This window comes from Chiloscyllium punctatum, chromosome 27 (assembly GCF_047496795.1).
Source record: "Chiloscyllium punctatum isolate Juve2018m chromosome 27, sChiPun1.3, whole genome shotgun sequence".
In the NCBI taxonomy this organism is placed as follows: Eukaryota; Metazoa; Chordata; class Chondrichthyes; order Orectolobiformes; family Hemiscylliidae; genus Chiloscyllium; species Chiloscyllium punctatum.
This window is the reverse complement of record NC_092765.1, coordinates 7,345,014-7,362,346: the sequence shown is the minus strand read 5'-3', so window position 1 is coordinate 7,362,346 and position 17,333 is coordinate 7,345,014. Positions and strand designations below refer to the sequence as shown.

The window sequence follows — 17,333 nt, the reverse complement described above, 5'->3', positions numbered from 1 at the left end:
AACCAGATCCTCAGTTTCCTGACCCACAGGCCACAATCGGTGAAGATTGGGGACAATATTTCATTGTCACTAACACTCAACACTGGAGACCCCCCCACCGAGGTGCGTACTCAGCTCCCTACTGTACTCAGTGTATACCCATGACTACGTCACCAAATACCCAGACTAATGCCATTTACAAGTTTGCTGATGACACCACCATCGTCGGTCGAATCTCAGATGGCAATGAAACAGATTACAGACGGAAGATGGATGACCTGGAAAAATGGTACACTGTGAACAACCTAGCTCTCAATGCCAGCAAAACCAAGGAACTCATTATTGACTTTCGGCTGGATGTTACTCATAACCCCCCTACACATTAATAGCACAGAGGTGGAAAGAGTGGAGAGTGTCAAACTCCTGGGAATGGTCATCCGCAACAAGCTTTCTTGGACTCTTCATGTGGACGCACTGGTTACAAAGGCCCAACAACATCTCTTCTTCCTCAGGCAACTGAGAAAATTTGGCAAGATGACAAATACCCGTGCCAACTTTTCTCGGGGTGTGCCATCGAGAGCATTCTGTCTGGATGTATCACTACCTGGTATGGCAACTGTACCATTCAAGATCGGAGACGGTTACAGAGAGTGGTGAACTCGGCTCGGACAATCACAAAAGTCAATCTCTCATCTATAAAATCCATCTACTAAACCCACTGTCAAGGAAAGGCCACCAACATTCTCAAAGATCCATCCCACCCTGACAATGTTTTTCTACAACCTCTACCATCAGGGAGAAGGTACAGAAGCCTGAACACACGGACCAGCTGGTTTTGTAATGGTTTCTACCCGATTGTCGTTAGAATACTGAATGGACTCACAAGCTCTTAACATTTGCCTGTATCTGTATTTTTGTTTTTGCCGTCTGTTTACCTATTATTTACTTATCTATACTACTTAACTCTGTGATCTGCCTGTATTGCTCACAAGACAAAGCTTTTCATTGTACCTTGGTACATGTCGCAGTAAATAAATCAAATTCAATTCAATTCAATTCAAATTGCTCCACAGCTACCTGATGAAAAAGCAGTTCTGCGAAAGCTAGTGCTTCCAAGTAACCCTGTTGGACTATAACTTGATGTTGTGTGATTTTTAACTTTGTCCACCCCAGTCCAATGCCAGCACCTCCACATCCTAACTTTGAAAGGTACAAGATTAGAAGCAGACTTGACCAGGCGGAATATAAGAATTGTCGTTTTCTTCGTTGGGGGGAGGAATAGAAGTTGAATATACAGTATAAGGTGCCTCAAATGTCTGTAAATACAGTCTTGTATAAGTAAGAAATGCCTTGGGTTTATTTGTTTGGAATATGTAATGACTGTACAGAACAAAACTGTTCTAGTGACTGTATGTATCTCAAAAAAATTATAAATATAGTTTTGAAGTTAAAAAAACACAGTATAAGCAACTGCAGGGAAACTCCGAGGAATGTAAAATTTCAATGTATTATTGAGTCATACAGCATGGAAACAGACCCTTCGGTCCAACCAGTCCATGCCAACCATAATCCTAAAGTAAGCTAGTCCCGCCTGCCTGCACTTGGTCTATATCCCTCCAGACATTTCTTATCTATGAACTTATCTAAATGTCTTTCAAACATTGTATCCACATCCATTACTTCCTCTGGAAGTTCAATCTACATACTAATCACTGTCTGTAAAAAAATTCCCCTCGACTTCTTAAAATCTTTCTACTCTCACCTTAAAAACAAACCCTCTAGCCTTGAAATCCCTCACCCTAGGGAAAAGACACCTGCCGTTCACCTTATTTAGCCTACTATAAGGTCATCCCTCAACCTCCTACGATCCAGTGAAAAAGGTTACATCCTATCCATCCACTCCTTGTAATTCAAACCCTCCCTTCCAAGGAATATCCTGGAAAATCTTTTCTGAACCCTCTCCAGTTTAATAATATCCTTCCTATAGTAGGGAGACCAGAACTGCACACAGTATTCCAGAAGAAGCCTCACCAACATCCTGTACAACCTCATCGTGATGTCCCAACTCCAATACTCAAAGGACTGAGCAAAGAAGGCAAGTGTGCGTAATGCCCTCTTAACCACCTTGTCTGTATGTGATGCGAATTTCAAAAAATTATATACCTGAACCCCTAGGTCTCTCTGTACTACAATACTACCCAAGGCCCTACTTTTAAATGTAGAAGTTCTGCCCTTGTTTGTTTTACCAAAATGCAATACCTCGCATGTATCGAAATTAAACTCCACCTACCACTTTTCTGTCCATTGATCCAATTGATTAAAATCTCTTTGGAATCTTAGATGACCTCCTTCACTGAACACTACACCACCAGTTTTGGTGTCAACTGCAAACTTACTCACCATACTTTCCATATTGTTGTCTGTTTCTTTTCTCTGTAATGTTGCTTGCAAATCTGGTCTCCCTCCTATTGGACGGATGTTGTGAAACTTGAAAAGGTTCGGCAAAGATTTACAAGGATGTTGCCAGGGTTGGAGGATTTGAGCTATAGGGAGAGGCTGACAGCCTGGGGCTGTTTTCCCTGGAGCATCGGAGGATGAGGGGTGACCTGATAGAGGTTTACAAAATTATGAGGGGCATGGATAGGGTAAATAGACAAAGTCTTTTCCCTGGAGTGGGGGAGTCCAGAACTAGAGAGCATAGGTTTAGGGTGAGAGGGGAAAGATATAAAAGAGACCCGAGGGGCAACTTTTTCATGCAGAGGGTGGTATGTGTGTGGAATGAGCTGCCAGAGGAAGTGGTGGAGGCTGGTACAATTGCAACATTTAAAAGGCATCTGGATGGGTACATGAATAGGAAGGGTTTGGAGAGATATGGGCCAGGTGTTGGCAGGTGGGACTAGATTGGGTTGGGATATCTGGTCGGCATGGACGGGTTGGACCGTTTCCATGCTGTACATCTCTATGACTCTGAGGTAAAAACAATGACTGCAGATGCTGGAAAGCAAATACTGGATTAGTGGTGCTGGAAGAGCACAGCAGTTCAGGCAGCATCCAACGAGCAGCGAAATCCTGATGAAGGGCTTTTGCCGAAACGTCGATTTCGCTGCTCGTTGGATGCTGCCTGAACTGCTGTGCTCTTCCAGCACCACTAATCCAGTATCTCTATGACTCTATCCACCGTACCGTTCTCCCCTTGCCCCTTTGCTTAAAACCTACTATCTGCCAAACTTTCTCCAGATCTCAGGAAAGGCCACTGAGGGTAGTAGAGGAGGGAAACATTACAAATCTTTGATAAGTATGTGGAGGAGCACTTGAAATGTCATAACATTCAAGGTTATGGGCCAAGTGTTGGAAAGTAGGATTAGTGTTGGTCGGTCAGTGCAGAATTATTTGCTCTTTTTCTCCATCCACAGATGCTCCCTGACCTGCTGAGTCTTTTCTATATTTTGTCTTTACTCAATTTCCAACATTCACAATATTTTGCATTTGTTTTGATTCTACTGACTGGATACACTGATTAAATGATTCCTCGGTCAACAATTTCAGTGACATAAATGGTGAGGTTCAGTTTGTGCAGGGTACAAATATATGTGAACATGAAAACTGTCAGGCTATTGTAATAGATTCAAAACAGCATATTGTATTTTTTTCGGAAAATTAGTTCAATGTATTATCATTCGAAAAGTGTCATCCTAAAACCTCTTGCAGTCCTACCTTTAAAATCAAATGAAGCACGGACTTTTGAGGATAACCATCAACATATTCATATTAAGCCTTATCTTAAAGGTAAGTAAAATCTACTAACTCTTTTTCTTTTAAATTCTGGTTCCTGTGGGATTAAAATAAGTCATTGGTTGTTTGTTCAACTTAAAGCTTTGAACAATGTTTTTAGACAGGACGAGGAGTCTTCCACCTTGTTACACCACAAAGTTACTTCTGATCATTGATTTTCCCGAGGCATGAATTTACTGTAAATTTCTGTGTTGTGCTCTAAAGTAAAAATAACTTTTCCTTCTTACCCCCCACCATCCCCCCACTATGATTAAATACTTGTATTTGAAAAACCTGTACAATTGAAGCAAACAACTTTTGAGCTCATTACAACCAGGCTGAGCAAAGTTCTCCTAATTTGTTACAGTTCCAAATGGGATACTCCCCAATTGTCAATGTCTGGGTGAGAAGTGCTGAACTGGCTCCCGTTGTTTACTCAGTTGTTACAACAAGGTTAATTAAAAAAAGGATTCCTTTCTTCAGGGGTCCAGAATTTGTGTTCTAAGAAGAGAAAATTTGACCAACCTTTCTTGAGTGAGTACCAGTTACACAACGCGAGATGAAATAATAAACAGGACACACCATGTAGAATAGAAATGTAAAGTGAGTCTAAAACAAGTTAGGATGTACAAATCAATCTCTGGATTGTTTGTGAAGAGTAGATAGTGAAATGTTATAGCTGCTATATCGGGTAGCATTGACATTGGGAGTGAGCAGTTAGTTTTGAGATTCTAGGCTTTGCAAGTTAGCTGAATTTCTTTTGCCCTGGTTCCTTTTCCTTGGTGATTGGCTTCTGGCACTCAGTGTGAGTCTCTTTTCTTTCGAGGTGAAGTGCAGGGGTGCCCAATGCTACCTTCAAGCTGCAATCTTTGCACAACACCTAGTTTGCACTATCACATTAGGCCACTAGCATACACAGACCAAGGGTTGCTATTGGTTTATAAACTCTTTTTTCTGTATACTCTTGAAAGGATAAAAGGTGAACAACTCTTTGACTCATGCCAGCAGTCTTGAATATAACCCACAAGAGTTGTTTCCCTTTTGACAGGAGGTAACTAAATTATATTGCACTCTGCCCTTTGACATCTCTTCTTTGAAGTTTCCTTCGCATCCTACAAGGTGTGTTATTCCAGGGGTTCACATGGAATATTTCAGCCACCAATAAATTTCATTCTTGCCACTCGGTATGGCTTAATGTCTTTGTTTTAATGACACATATCTTGTCTGAAAGCTCAATAAGTTTAGAAGTTGTAAAAGGTTCTGATCAATTATAGTAACAAGCACCATATTATCAAACTGCCTTAATTATTTAATGATCTACATGTGTCTGTCCTTCAGTACAAAGTCTATTACAGTCGAGGAATCATGGTAATGTGCAGCACAGGAGGAGGACATTTGATTCACATCAAATCAATCAAGTAATCCACTCAGTCCCATACCATTCTCTATTCCAGGAGGACAGCAAGCTGATTTCATACAAGTGGCAATCCATTTTACTTTTGAAAGCAATATCCATCTCTGTTTCCACCACATTGTGAGTAGGTCATTACCACTTGCTATGCAAAAATGTTCTTACTCACATTCCTCCTGTATCTGTTACCCATAAACTTGTATCTGTGCCCTCTAGTCCTCTGAGTCATAGAGCCATAGGGATGAACAGCATGGAATCAGACCCTTCAGGCCAAATTGCCTATGCCGACCAGATCTAGTCCGATTTGCCAGCGCATGGTCCATATCCCTCTAAACCCTTCCTATTCATATGCCCATCCAGATGCCTTTAAATGTTGTTATTGTATCAGCCTCCACCATTTCCTCTGGTAGCTCATTCCATATACACACCACCCTCTGCATGAAAAAGTTGCTCCTTAATTCTCTTTTAAACGTTTCCCTTCTCACCCTAAACCTATGCCTTTTCATTCTGGACTCCCCCACCACATGGTAAAGATCTTGTCTATTTACCCTATCCATGCCCCTCATTTATAAACCTCTATAAGGTCACCCCTCAATCTCCGACACTGCAAGGAAAAGAGTCCCAGCCTATTCCGCCTCTCCCTATAGCTCAAATCCTCCAACCTGGCAACATCCTTGTCAATCTTTTCCAAACCCTTTCAAAGTTTCACAACAACATCCTCTATTCCTGACGAAGGGCTTTTGCCCGAAACGTCGATTTTCCTGCTCCTTGGATGCTGGCTGAACTGCTGTGCTTTTCCAGCACCACTCTAATCTAGAATCTGGTTTCCAGCATCTGCAGTCCTTGTTTTTATCCTCCCAACTCCTGTACTCAATGCTCTAACCAATAAAGGAAAGCATTCCAAATGCCTTCTTCACTATCCAGTCTAAGTGTGACTCCACTTTCAAGGAACTATGAACCTGCTCTCCATGTTCTCCTTGCTCAGCAACACTCCCCAGGACTTTACCATTAAGTGTATAAGTCCAGCTCGGATTTGCCTTTCCAAAATGCAGCATCTCACATTTACCTAATTTAAACTCCATCTGCCACTCCTTAGCTCATTGGCCCATCTGATCAAGATCCCATTGCATTACCCTTTCCCATGCTATCAGTGTAATTGTGGTGAAAACAGCATTTACAAGTGAAGAACTAAAAAGCAATTCTGCAGTCAATTAGAATGACATAAAACAAATCTGTATTCTCATGTGAAAAATAGTATAAATTAGTTGTATAAACACAACAGGCCACTTTTTGTGTTTCTTGTTTACCAAATGTGAAAATGATATGTTGAAAAATATTTGACACATTAAATGGTGCTTTTAAGTAGTAATCTAATTGTTGCTGTTTTGATTTACATTTAAGCATGATGTATTTCCAAACACATCTAGAAACAGGAAGTAAAATGTTATTATTGTGTATTCTTATTTTGACTGAGTAAAAAGGGTACTTCTCATGATTAAAATATTTTTAAAATCACATTTTAATAGACTAGATTGTGTCTGCTTATTGATTCTGATGAGGATTCATTTACGATTTCTCTAGTGTAATATGAAAGCATGTTTTTTTTCATATAATGAAAATTTTGGTGTAGACATGGGCCAGAGGTATGGCTCAGTGGTAATTACACCTTCAGGTGGTAGTAAGGAACAATGTCAAATTTGATCCATGTCTGTGCTGAATGAACCTTTATTTGGTTGGAGCACAATGAACAATCACAAAGTGCAAGATTGGCTGACCTCAGGTTCTGTAAAGTCAATGGAAGAATAACTTGTGTTGATAAGATGTGGAAGGTGGTGTAGTAACAGTAACAGAAACACTAACTACTTCATAAATTTGTATCCATATCTTCACAAAACAGGATTGTACTTATGAGTTACTCAAGGCAAATGTAAAGAAACATAGTTAGGTTTCCTGGAACAGGAAAGATATTGGTGCTAATAGAAGCAAAAACATGAACATATATGATAATGGTGTTGAGATTTGAATAATCAATACATTTTAACTTGTATGGTCATTTATTAACATTTGTATTTTAATGTTAACTGCTTGAAATGTTATACTACATAAATGTAAATAAATCCATTGATGTTCCAGCATATGTTGTTTTCAGTGACACCAATTTTCAAACCATTGTGAATCAATTAAGTATACTATTGAAAAATCAAAACATAAAAGTATGAAAATGACCCCAAAGTTCACAAAATTGGACCTTTTGAATGCTTCAGAAGTACCAGTTAGTTGATCAAATCCTTACTATAATGAATACCATGAAATTGCAAAACTTTCAAAATGATCATTTGTTCAATTAAGGGCTAAACATCTGGTTTCTTTGAGTCATTCAAAGATTTGATACAATTCATGAGACACTATCAGCAAGATATCAGAAACAGAAGATTCAGTTCAGCAATGTAACATTCCATCATGTTTGGAAATACTCTAGTTTATTTGCTGGCCAATCATTAAACCATTGAAGTGACTTTGTACCTCAAACAGAAAGGTATGTAAAAAAAGTAGTTTTTCCTTTATTTTAAGAATACAATTTTGTTGAAGTTTATGTTGGTTGGGGAGGGAGGAGTTCAACATATTGTGAAATTCTCTTTAAAATGAACAATAAAGCAAATAAAGATTAATGTATGCAAACTGACAACTTATGATCCAAACTGAGGTTGACTTTTATGGTGACTCTGTAGCTTCTTTATGTAATTTCTTTGTCAACTAAATTATTAATGTTTGATTATGTTAATGCTAAATTATCCAGTCTTATACAAATCAATCAGTATTAACATAAGAAATAAGAGTGGGCCACATTGTTTCTCTAATCCCTCCACCATTCAAGTTGGTAGCTGATCTTTGACTCTCCTCCACCTTCCTACTTGCTTTATGTAATACTTGATACTCTTCAATCTAAATATCTGCCCATCTCTATCCTGAATATACTTATTGACTGATCATCCATCGAGCACTGTGGTAGAGTTCCAGATTTATAATTATAGAAATTTCTAATTTCAGTCTTAAATAGCATATATCCCTTGTTCTAGACTCTATAGACAGGGGAAACAGTCTCTCAGCATCTACTTTCTCAAGTCATAGCGCAGTACAGCACGGAATCAGACCCTTCGGTCCAACTCATTTTTGCCATCCAGATATTCTATATTAATCTAGTCCCATTTGCCAGCACTTGGCCCATATCCCTCTAAACCCTTGCTATTCATATACCCACCCAGATGCCATTTAAATGTTGTAATTGTACCAACCTCCACCACTTCCTCTGGCAGCTCATTCCATACACGCACCACCTTGTGTGTGAAAGAATTGCCCTTAGGTCTGTTTTAAATCTTTCCCCTCTTATTTTAAACCTATGCCCTCTAATTTTGAACTCCCCTACTCTGGGGAAAAGACCTTAACTATTCAGCCTAACCATGCCCCTCATTATGTTACAAAATCACCCATCAACCTGTGATGCCCCAGGGAAAATAGCCCCAGTCTATTTAGCCTCTCTCTATAGCTTAAATCCTCCAACCCCAGCAAATTCTTGTAGATCTTTTCTGAACCCTTTGAAGTTTAACAACATATTTCGGATAGCAGGGAGACCAAAACTGAATGCAGTATTCCAAAAGTGTCCTAATCAATGCCCTGTACAGCCACAACATGACGTCCCAACTTCTTCACTCAATGCTCTGACCAGTAAAGGAAAGCAAACCAATTGCCTTTACTATCCTGCTTACCTGTGACTCCACCTTCAAGGAACTATGATCCTGCATTCCTCTCAGAATTTTTTAATACTTGAATAAGCTTGCCTTATATTCTTCTAACCTCAATGACATAAGCCCATTTTACTCAGTTCTTGGGTCAGGGTCCTCATGCAGGACCCTTGCGATCCCTGTTGGAATGTGTGAAGCAGCTCAGACAGAACTGTGATGTCCTCACAATCATACAATATGTCAACTTAGTGTTTAGCCTAAAGTAAAACATGGAGTCGGCGAGAAAGGCTAGGTCACTGGAAATGAAAACTATTGTGCTGGAATTGATAAGCCTAATTCTGTGCCACAAAAGATAAATTGACTCAAAGACACATCATACTCATCTTGGTCACTGTCATGATTTATAATAGATGAGCAGATTTCAGTAGCAATACTGCCATTTGTCACAATTCCCTCTCCCCACATCCAATTTCGTCTCTTTGTGATTTATGCTTTACTATAGTGCCAAAGAAAATAGCAGCCCAGTCCTTCACTGAGTGGCTACTCTGATGCTTAGCAAGAGGAGCTGTCATTGTTATACTGGTCCTCTTTCGATGTTCATCAACGCCCTTGAAGTAAAATGCTACAAGTTCAGAGATGACCCGTGCAAAATAAAACAGAATGATCAAAGGAAATTTTATTTGACAGGTGTAATGTTGTGATGCTATTTTCCATACCTGGACAGACATCAACTGGGGAGTAGAGATTCAGGAGAAGGAGTTGATTACTGAAGATTGAAATTATGAGAAATTGTTTCACACAGAGGGTCATGAACATTTTGAATTCTCTAGTGAAGGGAGCTATGATGCTTGGTTGCTAAGCATATTCTAAGCAAATTAATAGATCGTTGGATAAGAGGAGGATCAAGAGGTGTGAGAAATAGCAGGGACAGTTCAAGGGACCAGGTTACCTAATTCTGTTCATATTTTTATTCTATTATATTATTCCAATCCACCATTATTTAAAAATCACCATTGATGAGAAAAAGAGGAGTGGTGCACACACAGATACCATGAACTGTAACTAGAGATAGACAATTTTAAAGCATGGAATAAAATTGTTGATGAATTAATTGTGTATATAAAACATTGCCTATTACCAAGGAGAAGGAAGTACTTCCTTTGTAAAACTAAAATATCTGGCAACACTTAAATTAAAATGCAATTCTGCAACGTAAACACTCTAGCCACATCCGCACAAATATATTTATTAAATCTCAGTGACAAAACAGTTTGTATAACAATCTCTAATACTCAAGTGTAACAGTAGATAGTCTTTCAGACGACATACCGAACCAGTCATTGGAAAAATATGCAACATATTAATTGCACCAATAAGAAAACATTCTGAAGAAAACATAGGTAGACTCGTGTTTGAATTTTGAGCTTCATCTATTCTGACAGTACTTAATTCTTTAAATAGCTTTCCTGATTTCTTTATGTTTACAAGTTGTCTGAAGTTGCACTGCTCAAACTGCAAAACTTGCACATTTCAGTTACTTAGGAGCCTTTTAGATAGGAACAATATATTAAATTTCGTCCCCACTCCCTACCAATTTTCTCCCTATCCTGAAGCTACTTACTCAGTGGGGATGCATCTCCATGGTCACAGTTGCTGTCTCTTACATTGTCAAAGTGACCATTCTTAAAACCTGTGCTGAGGTATTGAACATTGAAACCAGAGGACACAGTTTAAAAATAAGGAGTAGGTCATTTAGAACATAGTTGAGGAGAAACTTCTTCACCCAGAGAGTGGTGGGTGTGTGGAATACTCTGTCCCAGAGGGCAGTGGAGGCCAAGTCTCTGGATACTTTCAAGAAAGAGTTGGATAGCGCTCTTAAGGATTGTGGAATCAAGGGTTATGGGGATAAGGCAGGAACAGGATACTGATTGAGGATGATCAGCCATGATCATAATGAATGGTGATGCTGGCTTGAAGGGCAGAATGGCCTACTCCTGCACCTACTGTCTATTGTTTGATTAGTTGCAAGGGCACAGAAATTGAGAAGAACAGCTGAGACTCACTTTTGTCTCATCCGGTTTCTACACATAAACGGCACCTGCCAGCAAGTGCTGCAGCTGGAGATAGCAACCCTGATTGTCTTTTTGAAAAAAGTCCATAGTTGTGGTCAAAGTAGTACATCATACAATTCCCACTACTGCATCAACTGAGACCAAATATCAAACCAACATAAGACATTGACTGCAAAGCTTAGCAAAACCAATCAATTAACCCCAATTTCACATAAAAGAAAAATTTTGCCCAGTGCTGTTTTCAGCCAGTTTTGAATGTCCATAAACAGTAACAAAAAGGTTTCACATTTCTGTACATTGCAACTTCCACTGTAAAGCCTTTTGGGATTTCCAGAGGTCGTAAGAGGCACCATATAAATATAAGTAACTCTTCCATTTAATTGGTGCCTTCATGATCATTGTATTTTACAGCCAGTGAAGTGAGCATTGCTGTTATAATGTCATGCAAAAAGTTCATACTGTTTGCTAAGCTCCATAACATCCACAAGCATCTTGGAAGCAGCAGTTATGAATCGAGACCTTTTTGAATGTCAAGTCTATGTTTCTGCATATTTAAAAAGCCAGAACGACGCAGAACACTTTTCTGAAAACAATTTTGAACACAGAATTTTGGCCATTTCTGTCTTGGGGGAAAATGTGTACAAAAAAATACAACATTTATCCTTTGCCTTCAGGACAAATTGACAGAACATTTGGCAGAAACACTTTTTTCTGGGATCCAAAACATTTCTGCCCATACATTAAACATGCCCTTGGGGAATGTGCAAGTTTCTGAGAGAGAATTTGGTCATTCCGTTCAACTAGGGACGGCAGTAGAAATTATAATCACAGTTTCCCTCTCACAAACACTGATGGAAGAGAAACTGCATTAATGAACACAGAATCAGAAGCTCTATTCCAAATTATTTAGGTTTTCTCTACACATTCTTATTAACTTTCATCTTGTAAACGCACAAGAAAATGTTACCTGTGCTGAATGGTGATGATCAGATCCGCACGCACTTTCTGATTCCAAGGCTATGTAAATACATCTCTAACCAGTTCCTTGAAAATTAGACACTGGGTGAATCACCAATTTCCATTTGTCCCTAATAGGAATCTTTGGGTAAAATTTATATTATGGAATTTGTTAAACAAACAATTCTAGGCACGGCCATAAACATATACAATATACATAAAGCATCAAGGACTTTAAAAAAAACAAGTGTATGAACATTTACTTCACTCCTTTAAGACATTTTGCTTTTGAAGATGCAAGGAAGACTTCTGAACTAAATAAACACTGTTCAGCCTTATACACATTTGGTTTTGCAGTTTTACTGAAAGCTCATATGCATGCAGAGAACAGAATTCCACGGCAACAAATACCTTAACCTGTCAATTTTTTAGGGTATCCCATATAAATTGAACCAATTAGCCCAGATCACATGTCAAATCTGGGAAATTCTTGGGTTATTGGAAAGTCAAGCCTAGCATCTGAACTAGTTTCAAAAGCTACTCCTGAAAAAAAGACAATAATTTTTGCCTAAGTGACTGATCAATACTCTGAATGGAATGTTGGTTTTTCCTATGAGTTTTTCAATGTGTGCTTTGTTAATTAGACCAGACCAAGGCTGCCAAGTTATAGCAAATATCTGCTATCTTAGAGTGCAGCTGATTTTATTTTTATACAGCATCAATGTGCTATGTCACCATGGATTATTTGGGGAACTGTATGCATTGTGGGGGGACAATTCTACAAGGGATGTACATTTTAAAAAGGTTGCAGTTAATATACTGAGAAATTAAATACTGTTCGTAAAAGTGACTTGAACACTTTAGCTACTCCTGAAAACTACAACACTCTCAGCTTCTTACATTCTAATACACTTTCCATCATTGGAAACATAAGTCATTGGTTTTTAAAAATAAAAAATATGGCTCAAAGTACAAAATGCAGCAATAATAAAGCTTGTGGTGTTGTGATAAGGTTAATGCTTAAATCCCACCACAAAAGAAACAAAGTATTTCTTGGTAGGATTCTGTATTTCATTAGAAGTGTTTTGAGATAATGCGTCTTACAGAAAAGACTCTCTCAGGAAACTGGAATTCCTGGATTTGAAATCGGTTTCCATGTAAAACTTTTAATCCTCTTCTTGAAGCATCTCCTCGATTTCTTTCTCCCAGGCTTCACTGACTTTTGCTTTCACATCAACAATTTCAAACTCCTGAAGTTCTCTTTGCAGTTCCTTTTCCCACTCTGTAATGTCATCTGTTTAGGATACAAGAGTGGTTAATCTGTGAATATTTACAACTATTAATAAATAAAGGTTACATTTAATAACCAGTATAATTATGACCAGGCTTAGCATCAATAGGTTAGTATGACAATATTGCAGTTTTAAAAAGATGTGTTTTGTCCTGGTTTCATTTAGAGAAAGATTGGGGGACAGATACTGAGCAGTGTATGAGAAGCATAGAGATTTTTAAAAATGTTGTAACCACAGAAGCAGCCTGAGTTTGTGTAGTCGAGCTCCCACAGAATCAGGGATTTTAGGTTCAATTTTCAGCAGTTGCTTTTGGGGTCTTGAAGTGGAAATTATTTTTCCCTCTCTCAATTACAGCCAAAAGCTTAAGGGGTTCTCTTCCTGGGCCGCTTGATTGCATGTGAATTTGTGTTTTACCAAGGGGTGTGTTTATGCAATGTCACTATATTAGAATATTTAATTAGGAACAGTTACAGTACCTATTACTCTGTTAAGTTTTCCAATAGAGTTAAGCAAATCTGAACTGCTCTTTCTTTTGCTGTAGTGTTTGATTTTACCTTCTTAATATATATTAAGAGGGATCTGATCTGATCCAAAACAGTTAGGAATCAATCCAAACAAAAACAAAAACAGTCATATTTCCTGCTCAAGATGAATATCCAGTAATTTGGCATCTTAGTGAACAACAGGATCAAATCAATTTGACCACAAACTTCCCGGCCCCAACATTATGTTTACATTTAGAACATAGAACATAGAACAATACAGCACAGAACAGGCCCTTTGGCCCACGATGTTGTGCCGAACTTCTATCCTAGGTTAAGCACCCATCCATGTACCTATCCAAATGCCGCTTAAAGATTGCCAATGATTCTGACTCTACCACTCCCACGGGAAGCGCATTCCATGCCCCCACCACTCTCTGGGCAAAGAACCCACCCCTGACATCTCCCCTATACCTTCCACCCTTCACCTTAAATTTATGTCCCCTTGTAACACTCTGTTGTACCCGGGGAAAAAGTTTCTGACTGTCTACTCTATCTATTCCTCTGATCATCTTATAAACCTCTATCAAGTCACCCCTCATCCTTCGCCGTTCCAACGAGAAAAGGCCGAGAACTCTCAACCTATCCTCGTACAACCTACTCTCCATTCCAGGCAACATCCTTCTCTGCACCCTCTCCAAAGCTTCCACATCTTTCCTAAAGTGAGGCGACCAGAACTGCACACAGTACTCCAAATGTGGCCTAACCAAAGTCCTGTACAGCTGCAACATCACTTCACGACTCTTGAATTCAATCCCTCTGCTAATGAACGATAATACACCATAGGCCTTCTTACAAACTCTATCCACCTGAGTGGCAACTTTCAAAGATCTATGTACATAGACCCCAAGATCCCTCTGTTCCTCCACCTGACTAAGAACCCTACCATTAACCCTGTATTCCGCATTCTTATTTGTTCTTCCAAAATGGACAACCTCACACTTGGCAGGGTTGAACTCCATCTGCCACTCCTCAGCCCAACTCTGCATCATATCTAAGTCCCTTTGCAAATGACAAATGCCCTCCTCACTGTCCACAACTCCACCTATCTTCGTATCATCTGCAAATTTACTGACCCACCCTTCGACTCCCTCATCTAAGTCATTAATAAAATAAAATTTACTTGACACACAAGTTGACACCCCACCCTTTATCAACCATGACTTATTAAACTCGCATTAACAGTCAACTTCTCACTCAATAAATGCAAGCTTTACTTACCAGTAACTTATAACTGGGTGCAAGGGGTTGAGTAGACAATGCAGATTATGTTCAAGATTCTCTAAAGGCAGTTAGTTTTACCTTATAGAAGGATAGACTGATGAAGTTGGGCCAATTCTCCTTGGAGAGAAGTCTACCTGATAGAAGTTTTCAAAATCATGAGCGTGCCAGGTAGAATAGGTAAGGAGAAACTTCCCACTTGTAAAAGTAACAAGAATGTAAGGGCATACATTTTAAATAATTTACAAAAGAAGCAAGGGTGTTATGCAAAAAAAAATTTTCAATCATTGAGTCTGTAATGCACTACTTGAAAAAGTGTGGTGAAGGGGAGTTTAATTGAGGTATTCAAGGAGGCATTGGACAATTACTTGCACAAAAATAATATGAAAGGATATGGGAAAAAAGCAGGAGACTGGCACGAGGTAATGATGCTCAATTAACAAGCTAATTCAGTCAGGATGGGCTGAATAGCCTCCATCTGTGCAATAACACACTGTGACATGGATATAAAAGCTGACCTGCCAAGCAACACTCACATTGTGAATTATTTTTTTAAAATATTGGCCAGATTCAGTTTGTTCATTTTGGATCTATCTGGCTATTGAGTAAATAATAAAAGTGAAATAATAATAATAATAATAATAATAATAATAATAATAATAATATTCAAGATACACTACATATTACTTAGGGCCTAAGAAAATGTGGTGTCAAATTGCTCATGACTGAACCTTGCAACAGTCCTTTGTCTGGAGAATTCCCTCACAGTGTAGAGTGTCTTAAAGGTGGAGTCAAATTACTCAAGAGCTGTGGCTTCTTCCTATAACTTATAGTTCAGGCTAATAAGAGCCACTGGTAGCTCAGAGAGAGAGAACAGGTATTCCATATTACTCAGTTACCAATATTCCACAAAAAAATCTTTGAGAAACCATTTTATCCAAGAGACATGAATTTTTAAGAGCGTGAGAAGAATCAAAAAGGATAATTTTGGAAAATCCCTTGTGGAAATACTTTACTTCCTTACTTTCTTAATGTTTGTACTATTAGTATGTTACCTTGTGCCTTTACAACCCTTGTCTGAGAACATTATAAATTAGTACTAATCATTATGATTAGAGGCAGCACAGTGGTTAGCATTGCTGTTTCTCTGCACCAGGAACCAAAGTTAGATTCCGCCTAATTGTGCAAGCTCTACACAGACATTCTCCCTGTATCTGCATGGGTTTCCTCTGTGTGCTCCAGCTTCCTCCCACAGTCCAAAGATGTGCAGATTAGGTGGATTGGCCAGACTAAATTGCCCAGCATAGGACAAATTGAGGACTGCAGATGCTGGAAATCAGAGTCAAAAAGTGTGGCGCTGAAAAAGCACAGCAAGTCAGGCAGCATCCAAGGAGCAGAAGAATTGATACTTCCAGCATAAGCCCTTCATCAGGAATGTGGCGAGGAGAAGGGGCTAAGAGATAAATAGGAACGGGGTGGAGCTGGGGGTGGTAACTGGGAAGGCAATAGGTAGATGCAGGTTGGGGGTGATGGTGATAGGTCAGAGCAGAGGGTGGAATGGACAGGTGGGAAGGAAGACGGACAGGTAGGACAGTGCAAGATGGCAGTGCCAAGTTGGAGGGTTGGATGTGGGATGAGGTGATGGGGAAGGGAGATGAGGAAATTGGTGAAACTGACATTGATGCTGTGTGGTTGGAGGGTCCCATAGTGTCAAATGGGATCCACCTCAGGAATACTGTGGGAGACAAGGGAGGAAATAGTTAGGTACTTAACAGACATCTTTGCATCCTCTCTGGCCTCAGGCGAGCTTCCAGAATACTGGAAAATGTTCAATGTTCCTTTGTTTAAGAAGGGAAACAAAAATAATCCTGGTAATTATAGGTCAGTGGTCGGGAAGCTGTTGGAAAAGATACGGAGAGACAGCATTTATTCACATTTAGAGGCAAATTGAATTGTTAGTCACAGGCAGCATGGGTTTGTGCAGGAAGAGAGTATCTCACCAACTTGATTGAGGTTTTTGAGGATGTGACAAGAATGATTGATGAGGGAAAGACAATGGATGTTGTCTACATGGACTTTAGTACTGTATTTGATAAGGTACCTCATGGCAGGCTGGTACAAAAGGTAGAGTCACATGGGATCCAGGGTGAGTTGGCTAGGTCATAGAAGACAGAGAGTATCAGCTGAAGAGTGCTTTTTGGAATGCAGATTGGTAACTAGTGGTGTCCCACAGGGATCAGTGCTAGGAGCTTTGTTGTTGGTAATATATATAAATGACCAGAAGGAAACTGTAGATTGTCTGATTAGTAAATTTGCAGATGACCACCAACATTGGTAGAGTTGCAGGT

The 17,333-nt window shown here is 39.3% G+C and overlaps 1 protein-coding gene across 1 annotated transcript in view; it reads right to left on the bottom strand.

Moving 5' to 3' along the window:
- Positions 1 to 7,248: 7,248 nt before the first annotated feature.
- The window catches only part of LOC140453385 (synapse-associated protein 1-like), a 33,569-nt gene continuing 23,484 nt past the window's right edge, over positions 7,249 to 17,333 (bottom strand). Inside the window, exon 9 of the mRNA XM_072547989.1 lies at positions 7,249 to 13,224. Within this exon, the coding sequence (XP_072404090.1) occupies positions 13,097 to 13,224 (128 nt within the window). The 3' untranslated portion in view covers positions 7,249 to 13,096. The remainder of the gene's footprint in view (positions 13,225 to 17,333) is intronic.